We start from the raw sequence: 13671 nt of genomic DNA on the forward strand, positions 1-13671 counted from the left end.
ATTACCTGGTCCATCACTAATACCACCAGGCATCACCTCCCCTACTTATCCAAATTCTTTCTGAATGTGCTTCCGCCATCGTTTCACACAGCACAATTTGAATCACAAGAACTCGGTGTGCTAAAATAAAAACTTCTGTCATCTTTGGTTCTGCTGTCACCATTGCAACTTGTGCCCTTCAGTTTCACCCTGCCTGCTTTGTCAAAACCTCTCATGATGTGTGGTAAGGGTTAAATTTGGCTGGGTTGCAATGTGACCACTGAATGTGGACTTTCGCACGTTGATGATGGGCACTCAACAGCGAGAAGTGTGGTGCTGGAAAAGCACAGCAGGTCGGACAGCACCCGAGGAGCAGGAAAATTGATGTTTCATCAGGAATGAGCAGCTGCCTGACCTGCTGTGCTTTTCCAGCACCACGCTGTCGACTCTAATCTCCAGCATCTGCCGTCCTCACTTTCACCTACTCAACAGCGAGGTTCAAGCATTAGCTGGAATCTAATGTGGTTCTTCATTACTGCTGGTATCTACAGTCCCCACATGTAACAATTCCAATGCTTGGCAGGTGTAGATTTAACAGAGAACATCTACCCCCAACTTGGCACTAGATGGGAATCTGTCATTGCTAAAGCCACAGGATGGCTGATGTGAGAATTGAAATTAGGGTCACTAGTGGAGTTATGGCTGTTATGTTGAGCATGCAGCCATGATATATTGCTGAGGAAGAGCAGAGAAACCTTCCTGGATGAGTACTAAAATTTTACGAGTAAAACAAAACCAATATATTTCGGAAGGAATGGATTATGCATTGTACAACTACATAAGGAATGAACAGGGAAAGCAAGATTTTCTAATGGGGAGGTCAACATCAAGACTGAAATTTACTCTTTTAATCTCAAATTTCTGTTATTCAATAATTTATATTCTGGTCAAAGATCTTCACTACAATTTAAATAGTACGATATACAACCTGATAAACATTGAATAAATAATTAGCATAATAAATACATAGTGTAAAATACATAAATAGTGATCAAAAAGATAATTTACTATGTAAAAAAAGAGCTTATTATAATTCCAGATTGTGCCTATTACTGGCAGTGTAATCCTTGACAGTTAATTAGTTAATTACCATAGTAAATTAATAATTATCTCTATACTCCTTAATAAATTAATATTAATATCACTATAGTGATTCATAAATAATATTTAAATACTGATAAAATAGCTCTAACCAATAAGAAATAAGAGTAGGAAGAAACCACTTGACCCCTCAAACCTGCTCGCGCTTCAATAGAAATGAAACAAATATCTTCAAATTAATGTTAATTCTTCACTTTTGGAGAAACCTAGTCAAATAAGAATTTTAAAAACTCAGTTGTGAGGAAGGGTCACTGGACCCGAAACATTAACTTTGATTTCTCTGCACAGATGCTGCCAGACTTGCTGAGCTTTTCCAGCAATTTCTGTTTTAGTTTAAGTGTTTTAAAAAGTTGCTTTCAAGTTGCTGAATATGTTCGTATTAAACTATGGGAACGCCAGGAATGGGAGCTCATGATGCCTTGTCCATGGGCAACCTTGAGATTCTAAAGGGCAACATTAAATCACAGGGGAAATGTTACTGATCTCCCTTTCACTGAATATAGGAAGGTAGCTTCTCTCTTATAGGTTCTGCCCTCGGGATCCAGTCTGCCTGGGATCAAAGCTAGGGAACCAGTCCATGTGTTTGATATTGTGGCATAATTTAAGCCACCCGAGATTAATCTGCCCAGCATGGGAGAGAAGTGGATGGATTACAATTTAATGAAAGGCTGTGTCCTGTCTTGTTAGACTGTATACACATTGGCACACAGCCAACCAAGCAGTCAGTGATCACAATGACCACGGCTCTCAGGTGGGCAGGGCTCTGCATTGTGTGTGAGGGTTGAGCAGCTGGCAATGTAACTCAGTATTGCCAACTCTGATGTAAGGCACATGTCTCAACTCAGGACTTGCAGTGCAAAAGCATTATACTCACTATGACACTTGGAACAGTGACACTGTTTGAAACCTTGCATTAAGAATGCATCTATCAGAATAAATATCATTAAATCAAACAGTTCTAAGCAAGAACTTATGGATGGTCATTAAATAATGGCTAATCTGCAACAAAACAAAATAAATATAACACAGATAAACTTTAAATATATCTCAGTTAAATAACAATTCTTTCAGACTAAAGAGATGTGTGATCAATTGAAATGAATTGCAATAAATATCCTTGAGGAATTTTGCATTATTAAATTCAATTGCAATTACTCCTCAGTTTAATGGTCCAGATTTAGTTTGATTGAAATGGTTTTCATTAGTATTTTCCCTTGACATTTAATTGTAATTTTACGAAAGAGACAGATTTTCTTTGGTACTGATTTTAGAAGCTTACGGTAGGATATATCAATTAAATCCTTTATATAATTAGAGGTGTCAGTGTTTCAAATTTTCAAATTTTGGGCTTCCCAATCTTAACATTTAAATTTAGGGAGCAATATTAAGCTCTCAGGGGTCCAAGACACAAGTCTGCAATTACAATCATAGGGCAGTGATCCGGCCAATCTTTGTTGTTCCTGGGCAAAATTTTGTTCTACTTATTCCAGTAGGATGGGCAAATATGGTAAAGCAGCCTCTATTCTTCATTCCTAGTCCCTTAATGAGATGAAGATCCAACTCCATGGACATTTTGGGAGGTTGGTCCCATCACTTGTTGAACGAATTCTGTTTAGGTCACAGTCTTGTAGTCAGACCATATCCAATTGCAACTCTGTAACTGACCATTGCATGCACCTAGCCAGGGAATGTACATCAGCAACATGTTCATCTCCCCAGTGTAGGATCTGAGTTTGATTTTGAATCCAGAGTTGTCTCAAGTGCTACATCATCAATTTGCTCTTTGTGTTCCTGAAATAAACTGCTGATTAGTTTCAACACTGCATCAAGTATGAATTTCCAAACTAGGTCTGAAGAAACAATGCTGTAACATCTCTTTCTGTTCCTGGACACAGAGTGTCAGTGGCAATGACCCCGAGATAAAATGGTCAGGATGGGTCAACCAGTGAGGCACACTGTATATGAGCCTGGAAATTAGGCATGAACGTTGTAAACACTAATTAAGTTACAACTAGTGTATTGTGTGCAATTCTGACCTGTGCATTACAGGACAATGTGATCACTCTGGATTAAGGTAAAGAAGAGATTTGTGAGGATGTTGCCAGGATTGGCTGAGAGGAAAGATGGGATAGTCTTTCCTTGGAAGAATGGAGAGTGAGAAAAATGGATAATATTTCTGTTGGCATAAATTAAAATAATTGGTGGACGGATTGGAATGAAGTTAAGAGGACAATGTTTCACTCAAGAAGTGATATAATTTGTGCAGTTGCCCTGTTGCCAATATGACACAGCCCTGACCAGTAGTGTTGGGCCACAACTGGCCAATTGTTGCTCAGTTGGAATGCTGTTATAACCTATGGCTAAAGAAGATCTGTCTCTTTCAAGATTTAGGTGATTTTTTTCTTTAAACTTTAAGTGTCATCTAGAGAAACAAAAGTTCAAACCAAACTCATACATATATGCTATTGGTCCATTCACTCCATTCACTCCAAGGCGAGTTTAAGAACATGTCCTTTGCTTTGATACGGACTCTACAATTCTTTGTACGTGAATGGAGATTGATCACTTTGCTGAGGCCATCTATCAGAACCTTATGAGAAACACAAAAGCAAATTAAAGACAAAAATCCACATTAACACACCTCTTCAAACTCAAGATCAGAGCTCCTCCTCAGAGATAAGAGAGGACAATGGACCTGAAACGTTAACTCTGCTTTCTCTCCACAGATGCTGCCAGACCTATTGAGTTTCTCCAGTAATTTCTATTTCTGATTTGCAGTATCCACACTTCTTAATTTATCTGCAACATCTGTACAGTTTTGCAATAATTTCTTCCTTGCTACCAATCCTCATTTTTATCATTAGCTGCTCCCTGCCCACCTACGTCCCTAAATAAACATTCTCTGGGACAATTCCAGGTGACCTTGCCAAGTGTGACCATATTCTGTGACTCAATATTCTCTGAAGAGTGATGAGGACAGTTTCTCCCTGTCCACTTTATCTGGATACCTCCCAATTTTGTACATCTCTATCAAATCTCCATTTAATCTTCTTTTCTCCAAAGAAGACCACGCCAATTTCTCCAAGATTTCTGTTTAAATTAAATTCCTCATCCTTTGAATCTTTTTCAGTTCTGCTCTGCACTCTCTCCAATGCCTTCATACCCCTATGGAAGTATGGTGCCCAGAACTCGAGATAAAGCCAAATTAGAGTTCTATTCAAGTTAACTTTTACTACTTCCTTACTGTTATGACCCTATTAATAAGACGAAGGATGTTGTATACTTGATTACACACTTGCTCAATCTATCCTGCTACCTTCAATGATTTATACAAATATACATCAAGGCTCTTTTGCTTCTGTACAGAGAGTCAGAGTCATAGAGTCACACAGTACAGAAATAGATCCTTCAGTCCAACCAGTCCGTGATGAACATAATCCCAAACCAAACTAGTCCCACCTGCCTGCTCCTGGCCCATATCCCTCGAAATGTTTCTTATTCATGTATCCATCCAAATGTCTTTTAAATGTTCTAATTGTACCCACATCCACCATTTCCTCAAGAAGTTCATTCCACACATGAACCACTCTCTGTGTAAAAACATTGCCTCTTACGTCTTTTTAAAATCTCTTTCCTCCCACCTAAAAAATGTGTCCCCTAGTCTTGAAACTCCCCATCTAAGGGAAAAGACAACAATTATTAGCATTATCCACATCTCTCATTATTTTATAAAAGTCTGTCAGGTCACCTCGCAACTTCCTATGCTCCAGTGAAAAACATCTCAGCTTATCCAGCCTTTCTTTATAACTCAAACCTTCCATACTCGGCAACATCCTGATAAATCTCTTCTGAACCCTCTCCAGCTTAATAATATCCTTCCTATAACTGATCGACCAGAACGTGATACAGCATTCCAGATCTTTTAGAATCTTATGTTGTCTTTCCTTATTCTTCCTACAAAATAAATCACTTTGCATTTCTCTGTGCTAAATTACACCTTCCACTTGCCTGCCCATTTCAACAACACCTCTATACCTCTTGCCCCTTCGTAGTTCACAATGCTTCTAAGTTTCAAATCATCTTCTAGATCATTAATCTATGTCCAATAATGCAAACCTCCTGATACAGACCCTGGGGGAATTCTGAGGCATTTGTTTACATCTAGCCACCAATTATAAAACACTCCACTTACCCCTGTGACTGTTCTGCCACGTTTCTTAGATTTGTACTCCATCTGAAACTGCAGTGGGAAATAGGAATATGGCTCAATCCAGGTGCAGGGGTACAGCCAGGAGACATTCAAAATTTTCCGAGCTTCTAGTGTAACTGTGATATTCTGCGGAGGATCTGGTATAACTATTTCAGAAGAGGAAAAAGCACATAAATATCAACTTAATGGCTCAGATAAGCATTCAATGATTTCCGATGCAAAAGGAAGAACTGCATTTACATAGCACTTTACACATCCTCACTTGTTCCAAATTGCCTTGCACTCCATGAGGTAAACATAGTCATTTGTTATATTGTAAGAAATGTGCCAGTCAATTTGCACACAGTTAAGATATGATTTGGAGATGCTGGTGTTAGACTGGGTTGTACAAAGTTAAAAATCACACAACACCAGGTTATAGTCCAACAGGTTAAATTGGAAGCACTAACTTTTGGAGCACCGCTCCTTCATCAAGTGGTTGAGTACTACAACTACCTGATGAAGGAGCAGCACTCCAAAAGCTAGTGCTTCCAAATAAACCTGTTGGACTATAACCTGGTGTTGTGTGATTTTTAACAGTTAAGATAGACAGCAATGGTAATAGTGAGATGATCTAGTTTTTAGCAATGGTGACGGAGGGATAACTGCTTAGACTGTCTCATATTAATTACATTCAGGGTTTTATCTTCCTGCTTGACAGGCCTAGTTTAGAAAGTGAAATATCAACCAAGGATTCAACTCTTCATGAGTTAGTACCTGGAACTGTAGAAAAGACAAATTCAGGAGATGTGAGTATTGCTGACAAGATTAGCCTAATTATCCCGATTGCTCTTGAGATGGTGGTGGAGAGCTAACTTCTTGAACCGCTGAAGTCCCTCTGATATAGATAACACTATCATAGAGGGGCCTGTGGGATTTGGAGCCCCTCATTGACCCCCACATGGTACATTATGTGCACAATGGAGAGATGTCCATAACATGTGGAAACTGATAAGGCCATTCATCTCTTCCACCCTTCAATGAGATCATGCCTGATCTGATAACACTCAAGGAGAAATGTCAACTCTCCTGCTCCTCAGATGCTGCCTGACCTGCTGTGCTTTTCCAGCACCAAATGTTTTGACTTTGACAATGCTCAACTCCACTTTCCTGTCTTTTCTCCTTAACCTCTCATTCCCTTCCTGATTAAAAATATATCTCAGCCTTCAGTTCACTTCATGACCCAGCCTCAACAGCTCTGTGGTAAAGAATTCCACAGGTTGACTACCTTCTGAGAGACAAAATTCCTCCTCATTTCTGTCTTAAGTGGGTGACCTCTTATTCTGAGAACATGCTGTCTGGTCCTAGCAAGGGAAACAACCTTGCCCCATCTACCCTGTCAACTCCTCTAAGAATCTTGTTTGTTTCAATAAGGTCAATTCTCATTATTCAATACTGGGTGGCACGGTGGCTCAGTGGTTAACACTGATCCATCACAGTGCCAGGGACCTGGGTTCAATTCCCACCTCGGGCAACTGTCTGTGTGGAATTTGCACATTCTCCCCGTGTCTGCGTGGGTTTCCTCTGGGTACTCCGGCTTCCTCCCACATTCCAAAGATGTGCAGGTTAGATGAATTGGCCATGCTAAATTGCCTGTAGTACTAGGTGCATTAGTCAGGGGTAAATGTAGGGGGGTGGGACTGGGTGAGTTGCTCTTTGGAGAGTCGGTGTGGACTTGTTGGGCCGAAGGTCCTGTTTCTGCACTGTAGGGGATCTAATCTCAAGAGTTCAGGCTCAATCTACTCAGCCTCTCCTCAGAAGACTATCCCTCCATACTGGTATCTGTTCAGTGAACCATCTTTGGACTCCCCCAATTCCTTGGGGAAGATGCAACACTCCATATTTACCATGTGGCCAACCCACCTAGCCTGCACACTACAGGTTAATTTAGTTTGGCTAATCCACCTAACCTAAAGATCTTTGGAGAAGAAACCCATGCAGACATGGGAGAACATGCAAACTCCACACAGACAATCACCCAAGGGTGGAATTGAACCTGGGTCCCTAACACTATGAGGCAAAATTAAAAAGGAACCTAAGGGGCAACCTTTTTACACAGAGGGTGGTGCATGGACGGAATGAGCTTTCAGAGGAAGTGGTGGAGGCTGGTACAACTACACCACTTAAAAGGGATTTGGATGGATTCATGATTAGGAACTGTTTAGAGGGACATGGGCCAAATGTTGGCAAATGGGTCTAGATTATTTAGGATATCTGGTCAGCATTGACGAATTGGCCTGTTTCAATGCTGTACATCTCTATAACTCTAATACTCTGGTATTCCTAGCCTACCAGCTGGTGCTAAAGGAACAGTGCTGATTGTAGGTGGATTAAATACCCTATGGTGTGAAAACAGGCCATTTGGCCCAACAAGTCCACACTGACCCTCAGAAGAGTAAGCCACCCAGTCCCATTTCCCTCACTAATGCACCTAACACTTTGAGCAATTTAGCATGGCCAATCCACCTGACCTACACACCTTTGGATTGTAGGAGGAAACCCACACAGACAGTTACCTGAGACTGGAATTGAACCCAGGTCCCTGGCACTGTGAGATAGCAGTGCTAATTACTGAGCCACCATGCCACCCCTTAAGTAGTTATCTATCCAGCTTCCCAATTCTCCAGGACCATCCTTTTGCTTGTTCTGATTGCCATCACCAGTGTGACCATTTCATTAACCATCGCTATGTGCCCAAGGGGCAGAGGGTCACCAAAGATTGGGTGAGATTGGAGTCGGCAATAGGTGAAGTGAGGTAGGAGTTAGAGCGGGATAATTGTTTTTCAGACAACTGAAGATTTTTCATAATTGTTCATCTCTATTTCCATCCCACCAATTGTGCAATTGATTAAATTCAATTTGTAAACATGCTGTGGTGCCTCATGGCCTCCAATTTTCATCTACAGCTTTCCAATACTTTGAGCAAACAAATAGACAACTACCAGGTCCTTAAACCTTCTTGTTGCTATCTATGCCTGGATGGGGTGCTGGAAACAATGTCATAATATAACACGAGGAGATTAGAGTTGTAGAGTTATACAGCACAGAAACAAACCCTTTGGCTCAACCAGTCAAACCGACTATGTTCCCAAACTAAACTAGTCTCATTAGCCTGCGCTCAGCTCATATCCCTCCAAACTTTTCCTATTCACGAACCGATCTAAATGTCTTTTAAACATTGTAACTGTACTCCCCATCCGAAGGAAAAGACCCTTGTCACTCACCTTACGATTTTATAAATTTCAATAAGATCACCCCTCAACCTGTTTCACCCAAGTGAGAAAGGTCCCAGCCTTTCCAGTCTATTTTTAAGTCTCAAACCTTCCATTCTCAGCAACATCTGCTAAATCTTTTTTGAACTCTCTAGTTTAATAATATGCTTCCTATAACAGGGTGACCAGAACAGGACACAATACTCCAGAAGAGGCCCCACCAACGTCCTGTACAACCTCAACATGATGAACTGGGCTGTTTATCCTCTCAGGCTGCTCTGATATCTAATCAGATTGTGGTTGTTCTTCCCCTTCATGTTCACCTTCCTGTCATTCCTCTCGAGTGTAAAAACCAATTGATCTCAGCCTTCAATATACTCAATGACCAGGCATCCACTTGACAGCAACTTTTCGAAGGGGTCAGGATATCTGAACAGCACACTTCAGAAAGGATGTTACAGAGATTGCACACAGGAGAATTACAAGCATGTTACATTGGTTATGTATAGTGGCTGGCAGACAATGTTATTTTCAAAAGCCAGGAAGGTTAAGAAGAAATTTAATAGAGCTCTTTTAATGAGAAGCAGTTTCCTCTGGCAGGCAGGTAGCGAGACAATTCAGACAATCGTCGAAACAGCCAGAGAAAGAAAGTCATGCAGCAAGGTATGCGAAATCATGATCCATACAATTGCTAGTGTGCAAGTAGGCCATTCAACCCATCAAGTCCACACTCACCACCCAAAGTGATCCACCCCATTCCTGTAACCCAGCATTTCCCATGGCTAACTCACATAGCCTGCACCTCCTTGGACACTACAGGCAATTTGGTATGGCCATTCTACCTCACCCTGGGAGGAAACCCAAGCAGATATAGGAAGAATGTGCAAATGTCACACAGACGCCTGAGGGTGGAATTGAACCCAGGTCCCTGACTCCATGAGGCAGCAGTGCTAACCACTAAGTCACCATGCTGGCCTGGAATGTGTTCCTTGAAAGGAGGTAACCAGTAGATTCAACAGTAACTTTCAAAAAGGAGTTGGTGATACAATTCGTAAAAGCAGCATTTGCAGGGTTACAGAGAAAGGACGGGAGAGGAGCACCAATTGGATAACACATGCATGATGGGCCGAATTGTTTCCTTTTGCACTACATGATTCATCAGGGACATCGTGAAGTCCGATTGGTTCGAAAGATAGGCGAGTGATTCCACTATATCCCTGGGGCGTTGATGCTTGCAATTTGTGCAGACATCTGCTATTTCCCAGCCACTGAGACTGCACACGAAGGGACTTACTGATATTCTCCATGTGAAGGACAACTTGCTGCTTTTGGTAAGCGACACTGTTTATGGCCTCCACAACAAAAATGATGGGGTTATACTCCTCCGCATAAGGCGAGTAGTTCTTCACAGAGAAAGTGTAACTGTGGTTAGTGCCAGAGTTGGAGTAATCCATAAAGTGATCGCTGCTGTCCGGTATTCTGGGAACAAGGAAGTGGGAAAGGATTAGCTCAATAAATGGAGATTAAGAAAAAAAAACGTATCTAGAGTAATGTCACAGCAAGTTGGTATCACATCAACCATACATGCATTTCTTACTCTCTCAGAATTCCTAATGGAGTGTTGCTAAAGTAACGCTTAAAGAGATCACGGAGATTGTATTCATTTTTATTGCAAGGCAGAGACAGGCATGCTGAGCTCTATCACTCCGTGCTTGCAAGCCTCAGAACATAACAGTCACCATTAGATATGATTGTGCAATTGGAAATCATTTATTGAATTATCAAGACTAGTCTAAGTGTTACACCAGATACCAACTTAAGATAATCAACTAGGCTCACAGAGGATTACACAGGTGGGTTAACCATGGAAAAATATGGAGTTACAGGGATAGGGTATGGGATTGGGTCTGAATGGGATACTCTTCAGAGGGTTTGTGTGGACTCAGTGGGCCAAATGGCCTGCTTCTGCACTGAAGAGATTCTATTCTATGATTCCACATTGCGTCACTTACTGTAAAAATAAAGGAGCAACACAACTGCTTGCAACCCACCTGGCAACAGCCTGACCAATGGGAATCTACCAGTCTGCTTTGAAGATTAAGATTGGCAGTTTACAGCTCTCACTGTGTCTTTCATGCCAATGATGGCCCAACCAGTTAGTGCCCTCTTGCTGGCCTGTAAAAGTTAGTGTTCCTTTTTCCAAGTCTTTTTCTGGTGTGCCTGTCCTGGTGAGTGCAAGGTGAAAGTCTTGGACTCTTGTGTCTTTTTGCAGCAATATTTATGTTCCAATCGACCAAACAATTGCGCAAAAAGAAATTCCCTGGGACTGTTTGAAGAGCAGGTGCGATCTTGCCAAGGTCCTATTGCTATTTATCCCTCAGCCAGGGTGACTAAGACCCAGCTGTTTATCCTATTCTGATCTGTCGAAGCTGCAAAATGGCTGCTGTGTTTCCCCACTGCAAATGTGACTACACTTCAATAATAAAATTCACCAGATGCAAAGATCTTTGGAACATTCTACAGGCATGGAAATACAAGATCCTCCTTCCTTTGATGATTTTTAGAAAATAGTAAAATGAACGGACATGATTTAAAGGGTGTTTTGTTGAAAAGGGGCGAGTTTTTTTGGGAGAGGGTTTGGATTGAAATGTTTGAGCACAGCAAACCCAGAGATGGAAGCAGTTCCAAAGTATTCGTGCTAGCAAGAGATAGAAAAGCCTGGGATCATCAGTGAAGAAGCAGACTGAGATGAAATGGAATGAAACAGAGCTAAGTTGGTTCCATAAGTAACAAAACAAAAGAGGCTGCAAAAGAGATGCAGGTAAAAAGTCAAACAAGTGCCTTGAAGTGCAATTGCACAGAGAGTGGTGCGTGTATGGAATGAGCTGCCTGAGGAAGTGGTGGAGGCTGGTACAATTACAACATTTAAGAGGCATCTGGATGGGTATTTGAATAGGAAGGGTTTAGAGGGATATGAGCCAAGTGCTGGAAAATAGTACGAGATTAGTTTAGGATATCTGGTTGGCATGGACAAGTTGGACTGAAGAGTCTGTTTCCATGCTGTTCATCTCTAGGACTTCATTTGTGGGCCAAACACTGGCAAATGGGATTAGTTCAGTTTAGGAAACCTGGTTAGCATGGACGAGTTAGACTGAAGGGTCAGTTTCTGTGCTGTGTTACTCTATGATTCTATCAGTGGGCTAAATGAAACTAGTTCAGCTTAGGAAGCCTGGTCAGCATGGATGAGTTGGGCAAAGGTCCTGTTTCCACATTGTATATCTCTATGACTCTAATGGAAGTAAGCGTAAGGAGAGCAGTGAGGTCAAGCTTCGAGAGCCAGCTTATAGGCAGCCATCTTAGGGATGCCAGTTACAGGCAGTAGGATCTCAGAAGTGGGATCTCCATGAACCTTTACAATGTAGCATTAGAAAAATAAAATGCAAAATTAATCAAGTTAAAAATCACACAACACCAGGTTATAGTTCAACAGACATATTTGGAAGCTCTAGCTTTCAGAGCGCTGTTCCTTGATGAAGGAGCAGCTCTGAAAGCTTGTGCTTCTAAATAAACCTGTTGGACTATAACCTGGTGATGTGTGATTTTTAACTTTGTCCACCCCAGTCCAAAACTGGCACCTCCAAATCATGACTTACGTTGGGAGTGCAACTTAGAATTAAGTGACTCAACGTTTTATCCTAATTAAGTCAAACATTGGGTCTATTTGCAGTGAGATCGAGGTGGACTTTTACTATACTGTATCAACAATTTTTTTCTCCCACATACCTCCTATAGTACTTCAGCTTGAAAGTTGCTGCACCACGGGTTTGCCAAGAGCAGGTGATGTTACCATCGAACGTTCGGGCACGACAATGTACTGGAAGACAAAAACAGTGTCCTCACATGATTGCCCCTGTTGGAACCTAAGTAGGCCATTTGGCCCCTTGAAGCTTCTCTGCCATTCAATAGGATCATGGCTGATCCAACATTCCTCATTTCTACTTTCCTGCATTTCCCCACAACCTTCCATTCACCTACTGATCAAAAATATCCTGTCATGTATTCGTTTCCTCCTGTGGCTCACAGAATTTGGTTTTTGAATGATTGAACCATAGACAAATGCAAGGTCCTACATCATGTCCAAACCAACTGCTGGTGTGTACCAGGTCAGCTGGTCTTAGCAGTTGAAGATATACACCCATCCTGACTTGGAAATATATCACCATTCCTTCAGTGTCACTAAGTCAACCATTATATTAGGTTCCAGTTTTCCTAAATCAGTTCCTCTCTGCTCTGGGCCAGCATCGACTATGAAGCCACTCAGGACATTATGACCCTTATTTCCAAACATCTTCTTTCAAGCAATTGACTTTAAGGTCCCTCCTAACTCATTCCAGATTCAACCCTCCAACTCAGCACTGCCCTCTTGACTTGACCTACCTGTCCATCTTCCTTCCCGTCCATCTGCTCCATCTTCCCAACTGACCTATCACAATCGCCTCCCACCTGTATTCACCTGTCGCTATCCCAGCTACCTCCCACCCAGCCCCATTCGCAACGCCCTGTTTATTTCTCAGCCTACTTCCCCGTCCACATTCCTGATGAAGGGCTTATGCCCAATATGTCGACTCTCCTGCTCCTCAGATGATGCCTGACCTGCTGTGCTTTTTCCAGCACCATGCTTTTTGACTCTCTATTACTTCAAACAGTCTCCAGTGACCGGTCTCCTTCAGGATTTCTGTTGTCTGCATATCCTCCAGCCATTCTGATTTCACTTTATTATTTTGCTCCATTATTTCACTGATGACTGACAATAGACTTGAGAGATCTCCTCCCTATCCTCTCTCATACACACACATAACCACAAAATCCATGAATAAGACAGGAAACTGGGAAAAGGTCAGCTTACAGCAAAAAGGCTACAATGACATGATCAACCCTGGCTCCTTAAGCTATTTTGATTTTACTATTCCAATCCCACATCAACTTTACTGGAAGTTGCTTACGCTATAGAATTGCAAACTGTTACACTTAAGGCTCATGACCATTTGGGTATGTTACTGAGGTACATGA

General features: G+C 41.7%; 1 protein-coding gene across 1 annotated transcript in view; it reads right to left on the reverse strand.

Annotated features, from left to right (window-relative positions):
* Positions 1-3589: 3589 nt before the first annotated feature.
* Positions 3590-13671, reverse strand: part of LOC140480492 (interleukin-12 subunit beta-like) — a 31126-nt gene continuing 21044 nt past the window's right edge. The window contains exons 4-7 of the mRNA XM_072575422.1: positions 12385-12475; positions 9896-10080; positions 5333-5496; positions 3590-3730 (exon numbers count right to left, since the gene is read on the reverse strand). Of these exons, the coding sequence (XP_072431523.1) occupies positions 3590-3730; positions 5333-5496; positions 9896-10080; positions 12385-12475 (581 nt within the window). The remainder of the gene's footprint in view (positions 3731-5332; positions 5497-9895; positions 10081-12384; positions 12476-13671) is intronic.

This window comes from Chiloscyllium punctatum, chromosome 1 (genome assembly GCF_047496795.1).
Source record: "Chiloscyllium punctatum isolate Juve2018m chromosome 1, sChiPun1.3, whole genome shotgun sequence".
In the NCBI taxonomy this organism is placed as follows: Eukaryota; Metazoa; Chordata; class Chondrichthyes; order Orectolobiformes; family Hemiscylliidae; genus Chiloscyllium; species Chiloscyllium punctatum.